General features: G+C 34.6%; 1 protein-coding gene across 2 annotated transcripts in view; it reads right to left on the reverse strand.

Annotated features, from left to right (window-relative positions):
• LOC113051948 (elongation factor-like GTPase 1) overlaps positions 1 to 22983 on the reverse strand; it is an 84767-nt gene that overhangs the window by 42455 nt on the left and 19329 nt on the right. For both annotated transcript variants that reach the window (XM_026216144.1, XM_026216145.1), the window contains 3 exons: positions 16191 to 16345; positions 15876 to 16042; positions 14499 to 14634 (listed from right to left, as the gene is read on the reverse strand). In XM_026216144.1, the coding sequence (XP_026071929.1) occupies positions 14499 to 14634; positions 15876 to 16042; positions 16191 to 16345 (458 nt within the window). The remainder of the gene's footprint in view (positions 1 to 14498; positions 14635 to 15875; positions 16043 to 16190; positions 16346 to 22983) is intronic.

The following is a 22983-nucleotide window of genomic DNA, read 5'->3' on the forward strand; positions in this document are numbered from 1 at the left end:
AGACAGAAGGATAACCTGCAATTAGTGATGCTCAGTCAACCAGACAATGGGAACTCAGTGGAGCACCAGGGCATGAGCCTCTCTAAAAAACACAAGGCCAAACCGAGCATAGAGGTCGAGTAGCCATTACAGACTAACTGAGCATTTTAATGTGTGCATAACTTTAGAACTAACATAGACAATAAAAATAACACCATGAGGAAATATTCTGCAACCCTACAAATTACCCATCATTTTTATAAGGCAAATAATTTTTAGATTACACGCGCACACGCACGCATGCACGCACACACACAAACACAAACACGCACACACACACACACACACACACAAAACCTCCTTTTGTTCCAAACCTGAAGGGTTTCCAACCAAAGCCATTGATTTCCACAGTATTTTTTTTTCAGGCTATGGAAGTCAACAGCTACCGGCAACTGTTTGGTTACCAACATTCTTCAAAATATATTATTCTGTGTTCAACAGAAGAAAGAGACTTATACAGGTTTGGAATAACAACATTTTAATTTTGAGGTGAACTATCCCTTTAAATGTGAGGCTAGCACTTTTTGTTTGCAGGTACTCTACTTGACAACTGTCTGTTTGTATAACTACCGAAACACTCTAACTAGATCTGAGCTCTGCATTTTATCTGTAAGTATATTAGTGTCCTCCTAACATGCAAAAATGTGTTGGCAACCATCTCTATGGTCACCAATTTCAACAGTTTTGCAGTGAATGATCGCAGCATTATCCTGGAAAATCATTTAGAGGCTGAATGATCTCTAGAGCCACTGAGAGGTAATAAAAATCTGGTGTCGACTGACTAATTAACAGCTACACACTTATTTCAACATGAATGAACGCAACAGCAAACGACCTCTGAATTGCAAGACCGCATGACCAGCAAATAAAACCGGTTTTCCCCAGCGTTACTGGGAAATAGAGCAAGGACATCTTTCTTGATGAACGATTTTATGACTCCAAATTGTTCGGGTTATAAATAGAAGGTCTATGTTTCCCAGAAGCCTCTTGGCACTTCGATCTCTTGCTTGCTCCACAACAGAAAAAAGAATAAAAAAAAAAAAAAACAGTCAAATTGCCTTGATGCACTTCGAAAATGTTGCTCTGGCAAGCAAAATAATCTTTTTTAAAAAAGTTAGCAGATTCCCCCTGGGCCCTAGTTAGGAGAAAAGCTAGCCTGTAATGAAGCACAAACATTTCAAAGATACAAAACCCTCAGTAGTAATAACTAAATGTTTGTAATGTACAGTATGAAGGTAATTATGAACATAATTAACATGAAGCCTGCAGTGATTATTAACAGTAAGACTCGTAAGACTTAATCCATTGAATCATTAACACAATGTGCTTGTCAAACCCAGCCGTGCAAACAAACACAAACAATAGAAAGAGCATAGATGTCACAACCACAATAAGTGCGTGTGCGTGTCGGAGCATGTGTTGTTTCCAGTTTTCCCCATTGATTTGTTCGGATATTAAGTCATATGTCTACTTGGTTTGGCAGAAAAAGAGCTCTTAAAAGATCCAACAAGGGAAAAGAATCTTGAACAGACTTTAAACAGGGTGCCAACACCTTTTGACCAATGCATTTTTTATGTATTTTCCAGTCGTTCATGATTCCTGGATAGGAATTTCTTTTCTTTGAATCATCCCACAGATGATTTCCATTTATTCATTTTACATTGCCTGATATTTCAAGGTGTTCTTTGACTGTAAGGACCAAGAAGTTTAATATATATCTGTGTGTGTGTGTGTGTGTGTACTCACCCTCAGACCATCCAAGATGTAGATGAGTTTGTTTCTTCATCAGAATAGATTTGGGGAAATGTAGCATTTCATCACTTGCTCACCACTGGATCCTCTGTAGTGAATGGGTGCCGTCAGAATGAGAGTCCAAACAGCTGATAAATCACAAGTAATCCACACCACTCCAGTCCATCAGTAACATCTTGTGAAGTGAAAAGCAGTTTTCCATGGATAAAGCAGTATTGTGGAACATGAACTCATATGTTAGCTTTAGTTTGAAGTTAAAAACGTCTTAATGATAGATTTGTTCCAAGCATGCAGCTTTTCACGTCACAAGATGTTAACTGATGGACTGGAGTGGTGTGGATTACTTGTGGATTATTGTGATGTTTTTATCAGCTGTTTGGACTCTCATTCTGACGGCACCCATCCACTGCAGAGGATCCAGTGGTGAGCAAGTGATGCAGTGATACATTTCTCCAAATCTGTTCTGATGAAAAACAAACTAATTTACATCTTGGATGGTCTGAGGGTGAGTACACACACACACACACATATATACATACATACATATACATATGGTTGTTAAATATATATTTAACTTTAAATATTGTATTTAAACATTATGCAGGGTTCTTACAGTCAAAGAAAACCTGGAAAATATCAGGCAATGTAAAATGAGTGTGAGTAAAGTTTTGGCAAATGTTCATTTTTGGCTGAACTACTGCTTTAATTTATGTTAACATATACATCTTTGGTTTTGGCAGTCATTACATTGTAAATGGCTCTTCAAACAGGTTTCAGGGCCAAATGTGTGTTCGCAACAATCAGATATGTGTGTTTGTGCAGCCAGTGGAACATTTTATGCCTCTGTCTGAACTGGTCAAGGCCCAGCACTGTAAGACATGTGGTGAAGTGAAGACTGAAATCAGCGCACTCAGCACATCAGCACAGTTAATGGCATTCACATCTGTGAGGCGTGTGCAGCTTCCAGAACCTTCTCATTGTGTCACTCGCTCTCGATTCCTCATAGAAACACTGCCAAACATACTGGACTGGAACACAGACAAGACTCCAGACATCCTCATGTATCTCAGGTGAACTGACGAGTTTCCCTTTGTATAAAACGCATCAGTGTTTCTCAAGATGTTTGGGTTGAACTGCTCTTGTATGTTGAGCTATTATAACGTGAATCTCATAAACCATGTGAAGAACATGTCCGAGTCATATTTCACCCAAGCTTTTGTTTTTCTACGACCATCACAATTTGTTCAAAAAGAAAAAAAATATTTAAGTTGTGAATTTACACAGTACATAATAGAATGTATCGTATAGCCTTTAATTAATGCTACAATAATATTAACATCAATAATAATAATAAAACTATATTTAAATAAAAAAATATATATCATTTTTATTAAAAATATTCCTAAAATATATTTAATTTAACAGTATTTAATGGTATTTCTGCCAAATAAATGATCATCTAAGGAAATTAAGATAAATTAAATTGTAATAAAAAGTATTTAATAAATGACTAAATAAAAATAATTAAGATCCTCAGCAAATAAATAGCCAAAACTATAACCTTTTAACGTATAAAATCATCATGATTCTCAAATCGACTGGAATTGCAGCTTTATGATACATATAAAATAAAAATAAAAAAACATTATTATTATTATTATTACTACTGCTATGTTTCATATTAACATTTTTATTTTATATAAAAATAAAATCTATTTTTATTTACAATTCCTAATTATGAAAAAAAAACATGACCCCAGATATGTTCCTGACGGGTTTAATGAGATTTAACGATTAAGATCCCTTATTAAACTGTCATATGGGACGAGAGATTGTGTCTGCAGAACGGTCCCTAGACGCAGACGAAGCTGAACTTCAGGAGATGTTTTCAGACGCACTGCCACCGTGAGCCCTTTATCTGACAGGACATGGGGTCAAAGCGTCTAGTCAGACAGTTTGTCTCTTTAACGCCATCTACTGGAACGAGCAGAGAGGAGAAAAGCTACCGGAGGAACCGAGGACAACAAAGAAAGACATCCAATCAACCTGCACAAGGACACTTCTGTTTCAGGACCAAGATTTTACATTGGAAAGTTAATACAGGACCAAAAATTTGCATTTTTTCTTTATATTGGAAAAACAAGGTTCTTTAGATTATAAAATGTTCTTCAGACTAATATTCACTGAAATGTTCTTTGAGAAACCTAATGTGGCTCTTCAATGGCAGTGGATGTAAAAGGTTCTTCACTGAACCATCAATGCCAATAATGAAAGCCAATTGTACTGCAGCATTGTGGACAACGTTCATCTGGATATGCAATACTGTGAATCAGCATCTCTGGGTGAAGATCACAATGTTTTCTCCAAGGCCTTGAGGAGGACAAACTGCCAGAGAAAAGACATTTTGAGCCGAGAACAGAAAAACAAGGGCGACGGTGGCCCGAATACACACATTCCATCTGTCAAATTCACAGGCAGCTGCAAAACAGGAAAAATGGCCAACTTTTTTTTTTTCCCTACCAAAACAAATTTTCTAATACAGAACCATTGATGGTAACAACACAACCTGGCGAGACCTCGCCAAGTTAAAAAATCTAGGTCACGCTAGAGGAAAGAGGGGAAAAACAGGGTGTGTGGGTGATGACATGAAGAACACAGAAGTGAAAAATGGTCAATAAATTGAAGGACAGCAGAGAGGGGATGTTTAGGTGACAGAAAAAGTGTGTCATGCTTGATTTGACACCAGAGTGATGAGTCAGTGAATCTCTCTCTCTCTCTCTCTCTCTCTCTCTCTCTCTCTCTCTCTCTCTCTCTCTCTCTCTCACACACACACACACACACACACACACACACAAAAATATCCACTTACCAGTGCTCAAACAACTAATCAACTAGTCTCACCTTGTATAATTGTACTTTAAAAGGAGCATCCATAAAGGAAATGTACATGTAAACACATGTAAGTAAAGGAGTTTCAAGAAATGTTTAACTATTGATATGTTGACAGCTTAATCTTAAAAAAGAAATCTTAAAAAAAAAGAACAGTTCACACAGTCCTTTATAAGACTATCTAACAGATCCACAAATTAGCAGGAAAAACAAGTATAGCTTTGTACAAAACCATCATAATCAAATAACAACAAAAAAGACTATGAAGATTATGGTGGTGCTTTTTGAGGAAAATGAATGAATTACTTAATGAACAAACGAACAAATCTTATTTGATAGTGCAAATTTATATTACGTTTGATAAAAAAAAAAAAAACTTATATGTATTATAATTACAATAAATAACAATAGCTGTGGCAGCAACATTAATCCTTATATAAGATGTATACAATATTATTACATTTAAAAAAAAATCCTTTTGTTTTATTTGTATATAGCTTTACAAAATACATAGATATATATTTTTATATTTATTTTCTTCATTATAATTATTACAAATTACTATACAGAGTTTGATTCTTCCTTTCTATTATTATTATTATTATTATTATTATTATTATTATTATTATTATAATATTATCATTATTATTATTGTTATATAATTCTTAATTCATAATATATACTATAATTTATATTATATAGATATTTTGTTAAAAGTATGTTTCTATACTTATTTTATGATAAATATGAAAACTAAGTATATTATTAAATATTATATAATTATACATTTAAATATAATAATAACTGTTGTTGAGTTAAAGCCATAATATTTGTGTAAAGTTGTTTAGTGATTTAATTTGTCAAATACAGTATTTTTGTCTGTTCATTTATTTATTTATTTATTTTTTGACACATTTCTCTCTTGAGAATGAACCGTGTTGGTTGAAGAAGTATAATTACCCAAAACAGCACAAAGACACTTTACTTGGAGAACTTTCATCTTTCAGTTTAAAGCAATGCTGCTAAATCGTTAAAGCTAAAAAGTCTAGATAAATAACAACTGACTAGTTTTTTTGTTGGCCCCATCCCTACCTCTCCCCACCAGCATACTTCAAAATGCACAAAGCAAATGTCCTACATCTGCCCAGTCGCTGAAACACCCGACGAAACGATACATCAGTGGTCTTCCTGATTGGAGTTTGTATATAACCGAGGGAGCCTGTCGAGGCGGGAATCAAGCCGTAATCCCAGTTACTCAGAGCTCTGCCGTCCAGACACGAGTAAACACGCACACACACGCGCGCTGTAGCGTAAAACAAACGTTTCCCCAAAGCTCGCCACCATGAATCAGCATTATTCATCTCATCTGCTGTGTCTTTAAACCAGAGAGCGAGGCGACCTACCCGAGATCCTAAAACCCCCGGCGAGCTGACTGACAGACAATCATTCCCGTACCACAGGCCTGTAATAAACATCTTGCTAAGACTATTAGATGTTTGAGGGGTTGCTGCTTTCAAGATGAGTTTGTTTCTTCATGAGAACAGATTTGGAGAAATTTAGCTCATCCGAATGGGTGCCATCACCAAATGAGAGTCTAAACAGCTGATCAAAACATCACAATAATCCACTGGTAATCCATACAACTCAAGGCCAGCGATTAACGTCTTGTGAAGTGAGAAGCTGCATGTTTGTAAGAAACAAATCCATTGTTAGGACGTTACTTCCTCTATCCATAATTTTTTTTCTCCAGTGAAAAAGTAAACTTGTCTGAATCAGGGGAGAAATATGCACAGATCAAGCACCATCTACAAGAAAAAAACAGTCCAAAACAAACATGTTAGTCAATTAAAATGGACAACAGGGGATAGACTTTCTTCACTGGAGTAAGCATTATTATGGATTAATTTCTCACAGATACACATCTTTTCACTTCACAGTACATTAATGGATGGACTGGAGTGGTGTAGATTATTGTGATGTTTTTATCAGCTGTTCTGACGGCACCCATCCACTGCAGAGGATCCATTGGGAGGCAAGTGATGCATTTCTACATTTCTCCAAATCTGTTCAGATGAAGAAACAAACTCATCTACACCTTTTATTTTTTAGCAAATTAATATTTTTGGGTGAACTATTCCTTTAAAGCAACAAGCCAGAAGAAGTAGTGCAGTCATTTATCATCACTATTATTAATGTTCATACAGTGGATTGTTTTTTTTTGTTTTTTTTACAGAACTAAACTTAAACCATGGTACTTAAAATCAAAGTATTAAACTTTGTTGTGAAATGAATGATACCTCAAATCATCTGCATGCAGCTACTTTTAAAGTATCTCATTGCTATTATAAATAAGCAGCTAAATAAATATGGCAATCATCACTATTATTATTGCTCATACACAGGGTTTGGATTTTTTTTTTTTACAAACCCCAAAACCTAAACCACAGTACTTAAACCAAACTTTGTTGTGAAACAAATGATTCCTCGAAGCATGTGTGTGCTACTACATTTTAAGCGGCCAAACATTCAATTCTCACTTAGTGGATAGTACAACAGCCAAAAACCAGAATTGCACTGAAGGAAGGACCCAAGCCATTTCTAGAGACCAGAACATCATAGAGAAGCACCACTCATATTTTTGCTAAAAAATGTAAAAAGCAACTTGGGCCAAGAAAAATGTTTCATTAGTGTAACTGTAGCACATTCATAGTTTAAAACCAGATTTTAGAGACAGAAATATACATTTTAAACAATACTGTACAATAAATTTAAACAGTTCTAAATGAGATTAAAATGATTTAACCAATGATTTTGAATACAGGAAGCATTAAATCACACACACACACGCATGCACACACACACACAAAGATAAGAAGAGGAAAGTAAGATTTTCCCAAACCAAAAAAATAAAAAATAAAACAAAAATCTCCATGTGGTGCCAAATAAACGCTTCACACAAAGGAATGGCATGAAATGATAAAACAACCACAGGCATCGACAAAATCCCATTCAAATATCAAATATCATAAAGAGCTTCTCGAGAAAGCATAAATAAATGTGGGAGTCTGCGAGAGTGAGATCGCTCCATAATTAATGACTTCATCTCCATTACAGAAATTCAATATTTGCTCTTAAGGTTACTACACTTGATCATTGTGGTTGGGGGTGGGGGGGGGGGGCACTTTCACATATTTTATGAGGATTTAATAATTGGATTTCCTGTTTGAGAAAGGAACAAAGGCGGGAGGGAGGCTTTGAAGTGGGAAAGGATGGTTCGCTAGACAAGCTCTGCTGCATGTGTGCGCCGTTATGAATTACAGCGGGGGAAAGGCCACAGGAATGAATGACGTCATTTTATATAAATGCGAATCATTGTGCTGATATTCCTGATGAGAGAGGCGACAGGATGTTCCGACGAAAGATACTGTGACTCCGTCTGTCTGCGCTGTGATATTCAAACACAAAGAGCGATCTTCTTCTCTCAGACACCGGTAACACACACCTACATAGGAGTTACAATTATGTTTACATATAAATACGATGGCATTTAAGTACACGCAGCTGCCGAAATGAATAAAACTAATACTTCAGCTTTAATAAAATACACAACTTTTCAATAAGAATTAATATAAAAATCTATATTACAATTCTAAACTAAGCAGTCGTAAATTTTAAAAATAAAAATTTATTTGTTTATTAATATAAAATCAATAGCTTTTTTTTCAGTGTCACAAAAACATTGTGAGTTTTGGCATCAAAGAATTATAATGCACTGTAAGAAATATAGGGAGATATTAATTTTTTAAAGTACTTTACGCTATCGGTTTGAATCAGATGAGAGCAAAAGTAATATGTGGTCAAAATTGCGGTAGAAACAAGCATCCACAATTGAAAAGTTTATTATACTGTATTTTTCGGTCTATAAGTCGCACCTGAGTATAAGTCGCATCAGTCCGAAAATACGTCATGACGAGGAAAAAAAACATATATAAGTCGCATTGGACTACAAGTCGCATTTATTTAGAACAAAGAACCAAGAGAAAACATTACCGTCTACAGACACTAGAGGGCGCTAGGGCAGCGTAGAGCGCCCTCTCATGGCTGGAGACGGTAATGTTTTCTCTTGGATCATTTCTCTTGGTTCATGTCAAATGAATTTTGGTTAAAAAAGTCGCACCTGACTATAAGTCGCAGGACCAGCCAAACTATGAAAAAAAGTGCGACTTATAGTCCGTAAAATACGTTAATGATAATAAAAAGGCCAATAATCAGCATGGTCCAGCATGGTAACTAACATTCAAACTCAACTAAATAAATAAATTTTATTGTTTTGGAACAGAATTACCCCAAGGTCTTGAAAATGGAGCCAAACCACATAACAAGATCATTTTTACAAGATGGAAAACTTAAAAGGTACTATGGAAGTCAATGGCTACCGTCAACTGTTTGGCTCCATGCATTCTTCAAAATACCTTCTTTTGTGTTAGGGTCAGGTCTTATAGATTCGGAACAACTTGAGGGTGAGTAAATGGTGACCCATTTTTTCATTTTTGGATAAAAAGTTCAATCGGTTCTCGCTCGTGTTATTGTGTTCGTCTAATGAAATTCCTTCGCTGAGTAAAGTTCAGTCCTGTCTTTACAATCCTATGGGAATTCAGTTCAAATTCACACTCATGAATTTAAGGAAGCCAGTCTCTAAACGCTCTGTTCAAGACAGAGGCACTGTGAAATTCCTCATTTCCTGTTTCTGTGGAGTTTCAGCAGATGGTAAGCCACACAACAGAGAAAGCGATTGTTTGTCCCCGCTTATTCCTGCTCTATCTTTCATCCGCTCTTCTCTTTGGCTTGGTTTCAGGGCGGTATGACAGCACTAAGCCGTGTGCGTGTGATGTGGCGAGTGGAGCGGGCCTGTTTTTGACAGAGCGTCTGCTTTGAGTTTTGTCTTTAGGGGGGTCCAGTCAGCCGAGCGCCAGGTCAAACGCTGCTTTTAACCTGTCATGTGGTTTAAGGACAAATCTTTCATCCACATCTAAAGGCTTTCTCGCATTTGAACTCCTCCACACCTCGCTGCAAAAATGAGCCCAATCAAGCAGGAATACAGGCTAATCTACAATCAATGTCCCCTCAAAATTACAGTCGTTGACTGCAATGTTTACTCAATAAAACAATGCAATGAAGGCTAAGACATGTCACCTCCATCTCCATTACCATTGATCCATGTGAGCGCTCACTAAGACAATTCAAATCTGGTTAGGGCTGTTTGGGGGACTGATGCACAAAGTGAATTATGAACTAATGTCCACTCAGCTGCGTAGTGTTTTATTGACAAGCGCCTGCGCTCGACTCTTGAGCTAGCATCAGACAAACATGTCGATACATTAATGCACCCCTCCTTCATAATTTATTAAAATCTCATAAAATAAACAAGGACTGGGCAGTGGGTCAATGTACTGCCATGCAAACCGGAGAGAGACCCGAGCAATGTCAAGCCTTTGTGGTGCATCTAAACATTTAAAATGGTATCGAATAAAAGGGTTATAAAAAAAAAAAAATCTAAATGTCAAAATGTAAGCTTGGCATTTGATACATTTATTATACGCTTTCATGTCAACAAAACCTGATGCTCCAAACATCAATAGTTTCTGACTATAGCAATAAAGCACAAAACAACTATCATTGTCAAATTATTTCTAGCAAACATTCTTGTAAAAGTAATTCTTTTAAAATGAACCCTGAATTACCAAAAACAGAACATAGGCAGCTCAGCTACAAGGGGCGGGGGGGCTGCACACAAACAAAACTAGAACAAAGAAAATGAACACGTACATACATACATACACACACACACACACACATACATACATATATATATATATATATATATATATATATATATATATATATATATATATATATATATATATATATATATATATATATATATATATATATATAAATATATATATATACACACACACACTAAAAATATTTATCAAATCAAAGGTCATCATGGGCCCTGATTTGGGCACCTCTAAACTAAATTATCAAAGACTAAATCAATCAAAATATATAAATATCTGATTGTTTTGTCAGTCCAATTTCACATTAGAGCACACAAACAAAAACAAGAGTAGAATGTGCATTAAAGAGGTGACTGAGGAATGAGGAATGGAAATGAAGTCTCATCAGAGCATCACACACACACACACACTTCTATGACGCTAGGAACGCTGGGAATCATACATTAGACTTAATTGCTCCTGCCTCGATCTGGACACTGACTCAGATCTATGGGAGTCCTGGATGAGAATCACACAGCCCTTGCACTGTTAGATGAGGAGCCAGAGCGCCTCTTTAGCACTGAGGTGAAGCCCACAGCAGATGATAAACACTGCAGTCTGACTCTGTTGTTTAGGAATGTTTGTGAACCAGCGGTTAGTGAAGTATCACTGACGCAACTCAGAAATGAAGCCTGCGAGCTTATGAGAATGAGAATGACAGACTTTAACCCTTCTGGGACCCAACACACACAAAAATGTTTTAGGATTTTGTTCCACTCACATCTTTATAGTGATTAGAGTATAATATATAACCTTTCATATAACTTTTTATATAACTTTGCAATAACCTTATTTAAAATAATACAAAATTTACTTATATAATATTTATTTCCTGATTTAGTACATCATTTATGAAGACATAATTATGTACATAACTAGATTATTTTTTTATTATTATATAAATATAATATTATTAAATTTAATATATATATATATATATATATATATATATATATATATATATATATATATATATATATATATATATATATATATATATATATATATATTTAATTATATATATTAAACACGTTATATTATACACGTTTTTAATGTGAATGATAAGAACTTGACAGGATTTTTTCATTTTTTTTCTGTTGGGGAAATAATTTGAATAATTAATAATATTTCAATAATTAATAATAATTCTAACATTATTTTTTATTTTATCATATCATATTTGTTTATTCAAATACAATAAATAATTTATAATACCATACCAATTATAAACATTAACAGAATGATTATAAAAAAATACATAACATTTTATGCTATACACAAACACACACACACACACACACACATATATATATATATATATATATATATATACATAAAATGTGTATGTGCGCGTGTTTGTATCTTTATTATTATTATTATTATTATTATAATGAATTTAAACTTGTATCCCTTAAGTGCATTAAAACTATGACTTGCAAAAAATAAAGTATTAAAATTGAAGCATATATGGTCTGCACCTGAAGATAAATTGGCGGATCCCAGGAGAATAAATGAATCGCTGTTGAAACTGAAAAAAGGGCAACTATGAACTTGACTTCTCCATATGAGCGCATTAACTCCCCATGTCTGGAGGAGAATGCATGCTAACCCGATGCCTCTACAAAACAAGTCATCATTTGTATCATTTGTGTTTGTTTGGGGGGAAATCAGGAATTGTTGAACCAAGTCTTCATTATGAACTTCAGTATTTTGAGCAAAAGCCTTCAGGGTATTTTTAGTCCTACTTTGATGCATGTTTGGTGCTGAAACATTTGTGACTGTAAACACAGACAAAACAGAGATTATGAAAAATTGCCAGGGCAACAAACCTCTAGAAGTCAAAACGAATTCCAGAAGAATTGGCTTCTCTTTGTAAAACACATCACTTGCTGTTTATGGAGCCACATGTAAATCCTGTTGCCTTACTGTCTGCTGTCTACATATTCAGCTGGACTTACAAAGCAGCATCCTGAGTGAAAGGAAACCTCGTAAGGCAGGGGTGTCAAACTCAATTCCTGGAGGGAGCTTTGCAGAGTTTAGATTCAATCCTAATAATTAAACACACCTGACCCAACTAATCAAGTCCTTCAGGTTAACTGGAAAACTACACGGCTTGTGTGTTGGACCCGGGTTGAATCTGAACTCTGCAGGTCTCAGGCCCTCCAGAAACTGAGTTTGATACCCCTGTCATAAATACTGTTAATTTCGTCAGACGAGACGAGACGAAATATGTTCGTCAACGACCTTTTTCTTTCATGGCTAAGATGAGACGATGACAAGACTGCACCACTGTCAAAAAACGCTGACTAAGACTAAATTAAAAATAAGGGACGAAATTAGGAAAAAAGGATTGATTTTGAATGCTCTGCATACATTAGGGCTCAAAAGGTTTTGAAACAGTATTTTAAGTGAGAGAAGCATGCATTAACTTGATTAAAAGTAACAGAAAGGACTTTAATGTTGTTGCAATAAATGCTGTTATTTTTTACTTTCTATTCATCAAAGAATCCTAAAACTACACATATCACAATTTCCACAAAAATATTAAGCAGCAGAATGTTTTCAACCTTTAAAATAAGAAGAAATGTTTCTTGCACAGCAAATCAGTATAGTAAAATGATTTCTGATGGATCGGGTGGCACTGAAGACCGGAGGTCGCTCTGTTTCAAATCCTTAATCTAAATTGATAGACAATGTCAGAAGAGAAAATTAGAAACATTGTAATAACTAATTAAGGATTTGAAACAGAGCCTAAATAGGATTGCTTTGGTGCACAGATAGTTACATCTGTCACAGTTACAAGACTACTGAGACATGTAGCTTCTTGCCCGTTTTGTTTCAAATAACCAAAAGTTTATCTTGTTAGCTCAGGGCTATTAACAAGAAGATTGCTAGTTCAAAGCACCCCAGGATGCTCCATGCAGACTGACCCTTTAAAAACACACTTAATGAACACCTGTGGATCTTTACTCAACGTCCAAGTGTCATAGTATTTACAAAGTACCACACAGCTGCGATGCAAATATCACAAGAAGAACTGTATACATTGCACATTTAGATTAATCTGAATAAATGCCCAGGTCACACCAATTACAACAAATATAAAGGTAACTATAACAATAACTACCATCCACACAATACACAATAACATTCTTTTAATTAATTATAAGCACACTGCAGTTTTGTCTTCTACTAATTTAGATGCTCAAACTCTTGAAAGCAAGATGGATTCTGATTGGCTGTTAAAAGTTTTGAACAATCATCAACTGGATAAAACATAAGGGCTTTATAGCCCTTTTTATAGCAGTATACATTTAGTTATCGATCGTCCTTGGTGCGAACAGGCCTTAAGGGATGTTGTGTTGGTTCTGAAACAACAAAAAGATAAATCCTAACCCGATCCAAACCCAAGGCAAACCAAACCCAGTCCTTAACCTGGCCTTACAATCTGATTGGTTGTCAGAAATAATGTTCCAGGACCAACAAGACATTGACATGTGGAAAAAATCTGTGCTGAGGACTAAAACATTCTGAACATCCAAACAAATTTCCTGTTTCTTGGTCCTTTCTCTGCCATTATTTGGGATTTCCAATGCTAGTTTATTATTGTAGCATGGTCAATTCCAGATGCACCCATCCTTAAACAGCACAAAACTGTAGCTGCTCCATTTACAACAATGGGTTTTCCCTATCCAAGTGTCCAATTCTTAGACAGAATAATCCACTATGTGGAAAAGACATTATTTTGAGCACAACTGCACCAGAATTTCATGGCATCGCTATAACTGTGCTTCAGCCAAACCGTGTACTGTAAGGCAATACACCAAGTAAGAATATTACCCGACAAACAGAGCTTTGTCTTCAAGAAGTGCGATCACAGGTAAAAGGTCTCTGTTACTATAAACCAAAAGCAGAACGGCAAAAAACGAATCTATCCAGAACCTGTGAGAGGAACACTGTAGAAAACAAATGACCAACCCAGAACGTTTCCTGAGGGAACTTCATCCAGCTCCTCCAGCTCGCGGCCCATCAGCAGATAGAGACTGTCCACGGTACAGCAGGACATGTGAGGGATGCTGGGTAAAACATCAGCTACCGAACAACCTTCAGGCAGCTAAAGGTGAAAATGATCAACAAAAATCCCACAACAGCATTAGGACTCATAATACCAGAAAGCATGCATGATAACACACACAAAAACACATTTACATATACATATACATATATACATATAGTTACATATTATATTTATATTTTTAGAATTACTCAAAATAATGAAAAAAATTATGATTTCATTATTTTGAGTAATTATAAAAATATTTTTATTTTAATTAAATTATTGTTGTTATTATCTTATTTTATTTTATTATTCAGAAATGTATTGATATATTTTGTATATTGCATGTAGTATATACTTGTTTATATACAAAAATCAACTTGATCTTCTTACAATACACAATTTAATAAATATAATAAAATAAGATTGCAAATATTGTTTACTATAAATAATATTATATAATATTTTTTATTATTATTAATATTATTATTATTCGGAATCATTATTCGGTTCATTATAATTCAGAGATGTATTACATTTTTTCTAAATACGATTTTTTTTTATTCCGATATACTACTTTACTATTACTAATAATGTAGTAATTGTAAAAATTGTAAATGACAAGTAACATCATTATTAAGATTTAACGTGCATGAATATATATATATATATATATATATATATATATATATATTATATATATATATATATATATATATATATATATATATATTATATATATATATATATATATATATATATATATATATATATATATATTTATACACACACACACACACACACACACTTATTGAAGACTTAAAGACTCAAAATAGCAACTTTTTTTCTCAGAAATTAAATAGCCTTTTTGATCTTTAATATGTTGATAATAAATGTCCAGAAACAAGAGATGCAATCTCAATATTTGTCCCAATCATTGCCGTTCAGCCCCGAATCCCCTTTGTTTGAGGGGAAGCTTCCTCTCTTAATTGAGAAATACTCTTAACAGCCAATAATGGTGGAGTTTTATGCAAATTTGACTCTGACTATTCAATAAATGTCTCAATTGTACGAGTCTTTTAATAGTTTCTGGGTAATAATGTAATAATGAGCTCCAGACGGCTTCAAACATGAGGGAATTAATTGGACATTAACCCGAACGAGGCAGTTCATTTGCTTGAGTTCAAGTTCAGCAGGGTTAAGGATTATTAACTGAGTGATGATTATGTTATGAATTGCATTCATTCTTGGATAAGGAAACCATCAGTGGTTATGAGGCCAGACAAACGGCTGCTCACCGCTCTGAGCGCCAGTGACGGGTTGTATTTGGGTCCGAGCACGAACACCTTTTGGCCTTTTCTGATGACGCCGCTGTAGACTCGTGCAAAGGCCACAAAATGCTCTTTGTTTTCCTCCTCGACTGCAGCTTTGACCGAAAGAGCTTCTGTCTGCGCACACAGAGCATCTGCAAGACAAAATGAACTATAAATATACTAAGAATATCAAATAAGGAAGTTGTGTTAAGAGATATAGCCTTTGACACACGAGCTCAAAGACACCAGTTTGACTCATCCACTGCCACACATACAGCACTGAATGGGTTAAATTCTTGCCTGTCACAGCACCGCTGGCCGGGCTTGCTTGGGTTGAAGTCCCTCCAGCATCAGCTGACCGGGGGCTGTCTGCGCTCTGATTGGCAGCTTGTCTCTCTGCGTGCCGCTGCCTGGCCAGTTCCCTTCTCTGGGAGATCTCCTCCTGAGTCAACGGCCTGAGGGTACGAAAACATCACAAACCATAATGCATGGTTATGAACCGCACTCGGCAAGATCGCAGCTGGACAGTGGAAGATTCTGTGCACTTTATAAAAAACTACAATTCATTGGTCAACCTCTCATATAATTGTGGGTTATGCTCAGCTAAAGTGCTAAATAGGTGGCTGAAAACAATCATTATTCAGCCAAACATTTATTAAACATGCAAAAGCATAGGTTTTGCAAATTGCAATTTTAATCTAAAGGAACTAAGATGCAAATAATAATTTCTGCAATAAAAGTGTAATTGTTTCATGTATGTATTTACATAAAGTATGTATGCATTTGTGTGTATATATATATATTCTGTAAAGCCACCACTTTTATTGCAACATTTCTTTGTATTTTAGTTTCGTTTAAAATGTATTTTTCTTAAAATTCTGCAACAAGTGTAAGTGTAAAGTGAGAAAAAAAAAATGTTTACGAATATACATAAACTTACATATACATACATATACACATATACATATACGCATATACATATACACATACACATATATACATATACACATATACATATATACATATACACATACACATATATACATATACACATATACATACACATATACGCATATACATATACACATATACACAATTAGTGTCTATATATATATAATCATACACATCGATTCAGTAAAAATTACTGATTTTCAAAACTATGCTTTTGCATGTTTGTGTATTAATTATATGGCTAATTGATAATAATTAAAAAAAAAGGTATAAAAAAACAATTTATAAATTAAAATAATATTTTTATAATTACTACTATTCTCAGAATTTTGGAACTTTAATTTCCTTTAAATTTTATATTCAAATTGTGATTCTACTTCCTGTTGGATATGTCCAATTCAGTTCAAATTCCAACTCACAAATTGCTAATTTATAAAATTTGTTCAACCCTGATAACAGAAATAGATAAATAGATAAAGCATATGCCAAACATAATGATTTTGAACATGGATGTTGTTCATGTTTTAGCCTCTATTTAGTGTCAAATAATATGTTCAATTAAATGAAATCTTTCCTTAACATGCACAAAGTACTACAGAGAGTAATTATAACATAAACCCCCCCAAAATCCCAAGACGAGCAATTCTTGCACTGGCCATTATCACAGACATCCAATTTCTGCAGCAAAGATAAGGGAGTTGATTCAAGAATTTCTATTTCACAAAGCAGCAGACATGCCATTACAAGAACAGAAGGGAGCTACAGCCAAGCTTTAATCGAACACCAAACTCGTACAATCGTTTGAGACATAAATCTCAAATTGCTCAAAGTCAAACCAGTCGGAAGAAAAACTGGCTCAGTTCTTAACACATAAAAGAGTTACCATAACTTGAAACTAGCCTACATAAAACATTAATAATGTGCTTTTATGTTCCTAAACAGTAGATCCAATAGAAGATTTAAACCATGTTTACTTCCAAACCGCTGCCGGATTTGTTAAGGACTCATCTTAAGCAGAATAATGACTCCATCTGAGGAGACGACAGACGAATGCTGCTTACAGACCATAAACAAATCATCAAGAGGAACATAACAGCCAGCAACTCTTTTTCCAACCATTGCACTGATCGTGAAGTTCATCGAAACACTGCAAAACACATGCCAAACAAGCTGTAATTAAGTTGGCTTGAAAAAGCCAACTTACTGATCTACTATTTAATCTTATTATTATTATTCTTCTGAGCCAAATTTTAAACACTATCTCCTCCTAGAGCTTTCAAGCTAGAACCACCAAACTCGGGTCAGACCTTCAGACTGGTCTGACTCGGGTTGCTATATCTTTTCTAACTGATCCAGCTTATGGTTTTCGTAAACCAGACTACCAAAACCACCTTAAATCCCATAGACTTTCATTGAGGGGGTACAAACTTTTGAAAAATAAGGCTTATAATATATTTAAGCTGTCTACTACCATAGCAAACCTTAAAAACTCTCTACTGAGAATACAGCTAAAACCAGCCTAAGCTGATCAGTTGTTTTGGCTAGTCTCCCAAACTGGTTTTTAAGTGGTTTTGACCACTCTCACGCTGGTCTTAGCTGGGTTTTAGCTGGTTTTTACTGAATCCACTGTTTTTAGCTGGTTTTTGCCAGATTCGCATAGAAACATGCTAACAACATGCTAGTTACTCACTTATCAGACTAGAAACATGCCTATAACATGGTTTTAAAGTGGTTTCGGCCACTGTCATGCTGGCCTTAGCTGGTCTTAGCTGGTTTTAGGTGGTTTAGTATAGAAAAATGAAAACAACATCCTAGTTACTTGCTAATCAGACTAGAAACATACTTCTAACATGGTTTAAAGTGGTTTTGGCCACTGTCAAGCTGGCTTTAGCTGGTCTTAGCTGGTTTTAGGTGGTTTTCTTTAATGAATCAACTGGTTTTAGCTAGATTATCATAAAAACATATTAACAACATGTTAGTAATTTGCTAATCAGTCTAGAAACATACTTCTAACATGGTTTAAAGTGGTATTAGCCACTGTCAAGCTGGCTTTAGCTGGTCTTAGCTGGTTTTAGCTGGTTTTCTTTACTGAATCAACTGGTTTTAGCTAGATTATCATAGAAACATGTTAACAACATGTTAGTAACTTGATAATCAGACTAGAAACATACTTCTAACATGGTTTAAAGTGGTTTTGGCCACTGTCAAGCTGGCTTTAGCTGGTCTTAGCTGGTTTTAGGTGGTTTTCTTTACTGAATCAACTGGTTTTAACTAGATTATCATAGAAACATGTTAATAACATGCTAGTAACTTGCTAATCAGACTAGAAACATACTTCTAACATGGTTTAAAGTGGTTTTGGCCACTGTCAAGCTGGTCTTAGCTGTTTTCTAACTGAATCAACTGGTTTTAGCTCGATTATCATAGAAACATGTTAGTCACTTGCTAGCCATGCTAGCCACATGCTAGTCACATTTTAATCATGCTAGCAACATGCTAGTTGTATACTAATCATTCTAAAAACATGCTAGAGACATACTAGCAACATGCTAATCATGCTACAAACATGCTAACGACATGCTAGTCACTTGCTAATCATGTTAATAAACTGCTAGCAACATGAAAATCATGCTAGAGACATGCTAGCCACATGCTAATCATGCTACTAAAATGTTAACATGCTAATCATGCTACAAACATGCTAGCAACATGCTAATCATGCTAGCAAAATGTTAGCGACATGCTAGCAACATGCTAATCATGCTAGAAACATGCTAACAACATGCTAGAGACATGCTAGCCACATGCTAATCATGCTAGAAACATGTTAGCAACATGCTAATCATGCTACAAACATGCTAGCAACATGCTAATCATGCTAGCAAAATGTTAGCGACATGCTAGCAACATGCTAATCATGCTAGAAACATGCTAACAACATGCTAGAGACATGCTAGCCACATGCTAATCATGCTACTAAAATGTTAACAACATGCTAATCATGCTACAAACATGCTAGCAACATGCTAATCATGCTAGCAAAATGTTAGCGACATGCTAGCAACATGCTAATCATGCTAGAAACATGCTAACAACATGCTAACCACATGCTAATCATGCTAGAAACATGCTAGCAACATGCTAATCATGCTAGAAACATGCTAGCAACATGCTAATCATGCTAGCAAAATGTTAGTTACATGCTAACAACATGCTAATCATGCTACAAAAATGCTAGCAACATGCTAGCAACATGCTAATCATACTAGAAACATGTTCACAAAATGCTAATAATGCTACAAACATGCTAGCGACATGCTAGCAACATGCTAATCATGCTAGAAACATGCTAACAACATGCTAACCACATGCTAATCATGCTAGAAACATGCTAGCAACATGCTAATCATGCTAGAAACATGCTAGCAACATGCTAATCATGCTAGAAACATGCTAACAACATGCTAACCACATGCTAATCATGCTAGCAACATGCTAATCATGCTAGAAACATGCTAGCAACATGCTAATCATGCTAGCAAAATGTTAGTTACATGCTAACAACATGCTAATCATGCTACAAAAATGCTAGCAACATGCTAGCAACATGCTAATCATACTAGAAACATGTTAGCAAAATGCTAATAATGCTACAAACATGCTAGCAACATGCTAATCATGCTACAAACATATTAGCAACATGCTAATAATGCTAACAAAATGCTAGCGAAATGTTAACAACATGCTAATCATTGCACAAACATGCTAGTGGAATGCTAGCAACATGCTAATCATGCTAGCAAAATGCTAGCAAAATGCTAATCATGCTACAAACATGCTAACGACATGCTAGTCACTTGCTAATCATGTTAATAAAATGCTAGCAACATGAAAATCATGCTAGAGACATGCTAGCCACATGCTAATCATGCTACTAAAATGTTAACAACATGCTAATCATGCTACAAACATGCTAGCAACATGCTAATCATGCTAGCAAAATGTTAGCGACATACTAGCAACATGCTAATCATGCTAGAGACATGTTAGCAACATTCTAATCATGCTACAAACATGCTAGCAACATGCTAATCATGCTAGCAAAATGTTAGTGACATGCTAGCAACATGCTAATCATGCTAGAAACATGCTAGTCACATGCTAGAAACATGCTAGCAAAATGCTAATCATGCTAAAATCATGCTCTCAACATGCTAGAAACATGTTAACAACTTTGCTAATCATGCTAACGACATGGTAGTCACTTGCTTATAATGCTAGTAATATGTTAATCACTTTCTTTTTTAAACTTCTTAACTTTTCAAACTTTTACATTTTTAAAACTTTTTAAGCTTTTCAAACTTTCTACATTTTTCTAACTTTCTGGCCAGGCTTTTTCAAGCCAACTTAAAGTTTGAAAACAAACTTTACTATCTAGTTGATAACAAAAGTTTCAGCTCATTGACCGAAGCGAGTTATGATTCTTATTAATTCAAATAAATAATAAATAAATAAATAAATGTTTACTTGTAGGGTGTCAAAAGTTTTTGGAAAGTTGCTAATGAACATGGTTGCTAATAATTAAAAATGTGTGTGTGTGTGTGTGTGTGTGTGTTTTGTTTTGAACTAAGATGCTTGTAGTAGGGCTGAATACAGAGAGTTATAATTCTACATATTATAAAATTATTTTATTTTATAAAATGTTACATTGTTTTATTATTTTCAATAAACAAAATATTAAAATAAAATAAAATAAAAACGGCTGCAGTGGTCATTCAGTAGGGATGAGCTATTGTGGGATTAAACTTTAACATATATTTTACCATTAATTTAAAAATAATTATAACAATAGCAATAATTAAAAAAAATATATAATAAGAAGATTATTTTTGATGACTGATACAACTTGGGTAATGGTAAAAAAGCTGACCTCTAATGTGTCTCTAATGCCAAAGAAAAAGTAATAGGATAAACATTAAATTTATTTTTTAAATAAAAAAAAAGACTTCTAACATTAGTTTGCTCTATTCTTTTTCTATTCTATCTGAATAAATGACTAAATATAAATGTAAATGTAACTAATATTTCAAATATACTTATTTATGGAAAAGTGCAGACTGTAACTTCCCAGTCATAAAGAAAGTTTGTTATGATGATTTGAGAGAACACTGCCATGTTGAAATATTATAATAAGACACAGTCAAGAGGAAAACCTCAAGTTCTCTACTTTAAAAGCTATTATTTTGTTATTTTTAAATTGTAGTGCAATAGCAACTATGAACAAGTGCAAAATCAACCATAACTAAACTGTTTTAGGTCTTAATCACTCTCAATAGATTTTTCCCCACTTTCCTCCTTTTCTCAACTTCCGCTGTATTAGTGTTTCAATCATGTAGCGTGTCTCAAGTGTTTCATTTCAGTCTTTCTGCAAATCGTCATGTTTTCCTTCTCAAAAGTCTGAATGTGTCGCTTATTGGCAATAATGGAAACAGCGTGAAGCTCGTTTACAAGCTCGGCCACTGTGCTCATGAAGTAATGGCTACAGAACCTAACAGCGAACGAAGTCTTCAAAAACCATAAGCTGGATTGATTTTTTTTATACATTCTCAAAGGGAGGAAAAAAATGACAGAGGAAGGGAAATATAAATAGTTTCTAAATCTGTACACATAAAACAAACTACACACAAAACACTTAATCAAAAAGACTTTAAACTACAGATGTTTTCTACTTATGATGGATGGAAATCTGCCAATACTAGATCTACATTTTACAGTTTAATTACATTTCAGATACAATAAATATGCTACATGAAAATCATTAGACATATAAGCAACTGTTGGGCTCGAAAGAACCAAATGACACAAATCTGACCAAATTTCTATTTCTAAAAATATATTTTATATGTATAATGCACACATATATTTACATGTGCAATTCACATCATGACCAATGTATCTGAAACTTAATTTATAAAACCAAAAGCTAATTTGCTCATATGCTTATATATAATTTTTTTTCATATGTGTGATTCTGTGCATATGGGCAGTGAACAGCCCAACTAATGTTCTGCCTGCCGACTGCCTTGTGCCATTAATAAAAACCCCAGAACCAGCAGCCAATCAGGCGAGCCAACACATTAGC

Source organism: Carassius auratus, chromosome 32 (genome assembly GCF_003368295.1).
Source record: "Carassius auratus strain Wakin chromosome 32, ASM336829v1, whole genome shotgun sequence".
Classification (NCBI taxonomy): Eukaryota; Metazoa; Chordata; class Actinopteri; order Cypriniformes; family Cyprinidae; genus Carassius; species Carassius auratus.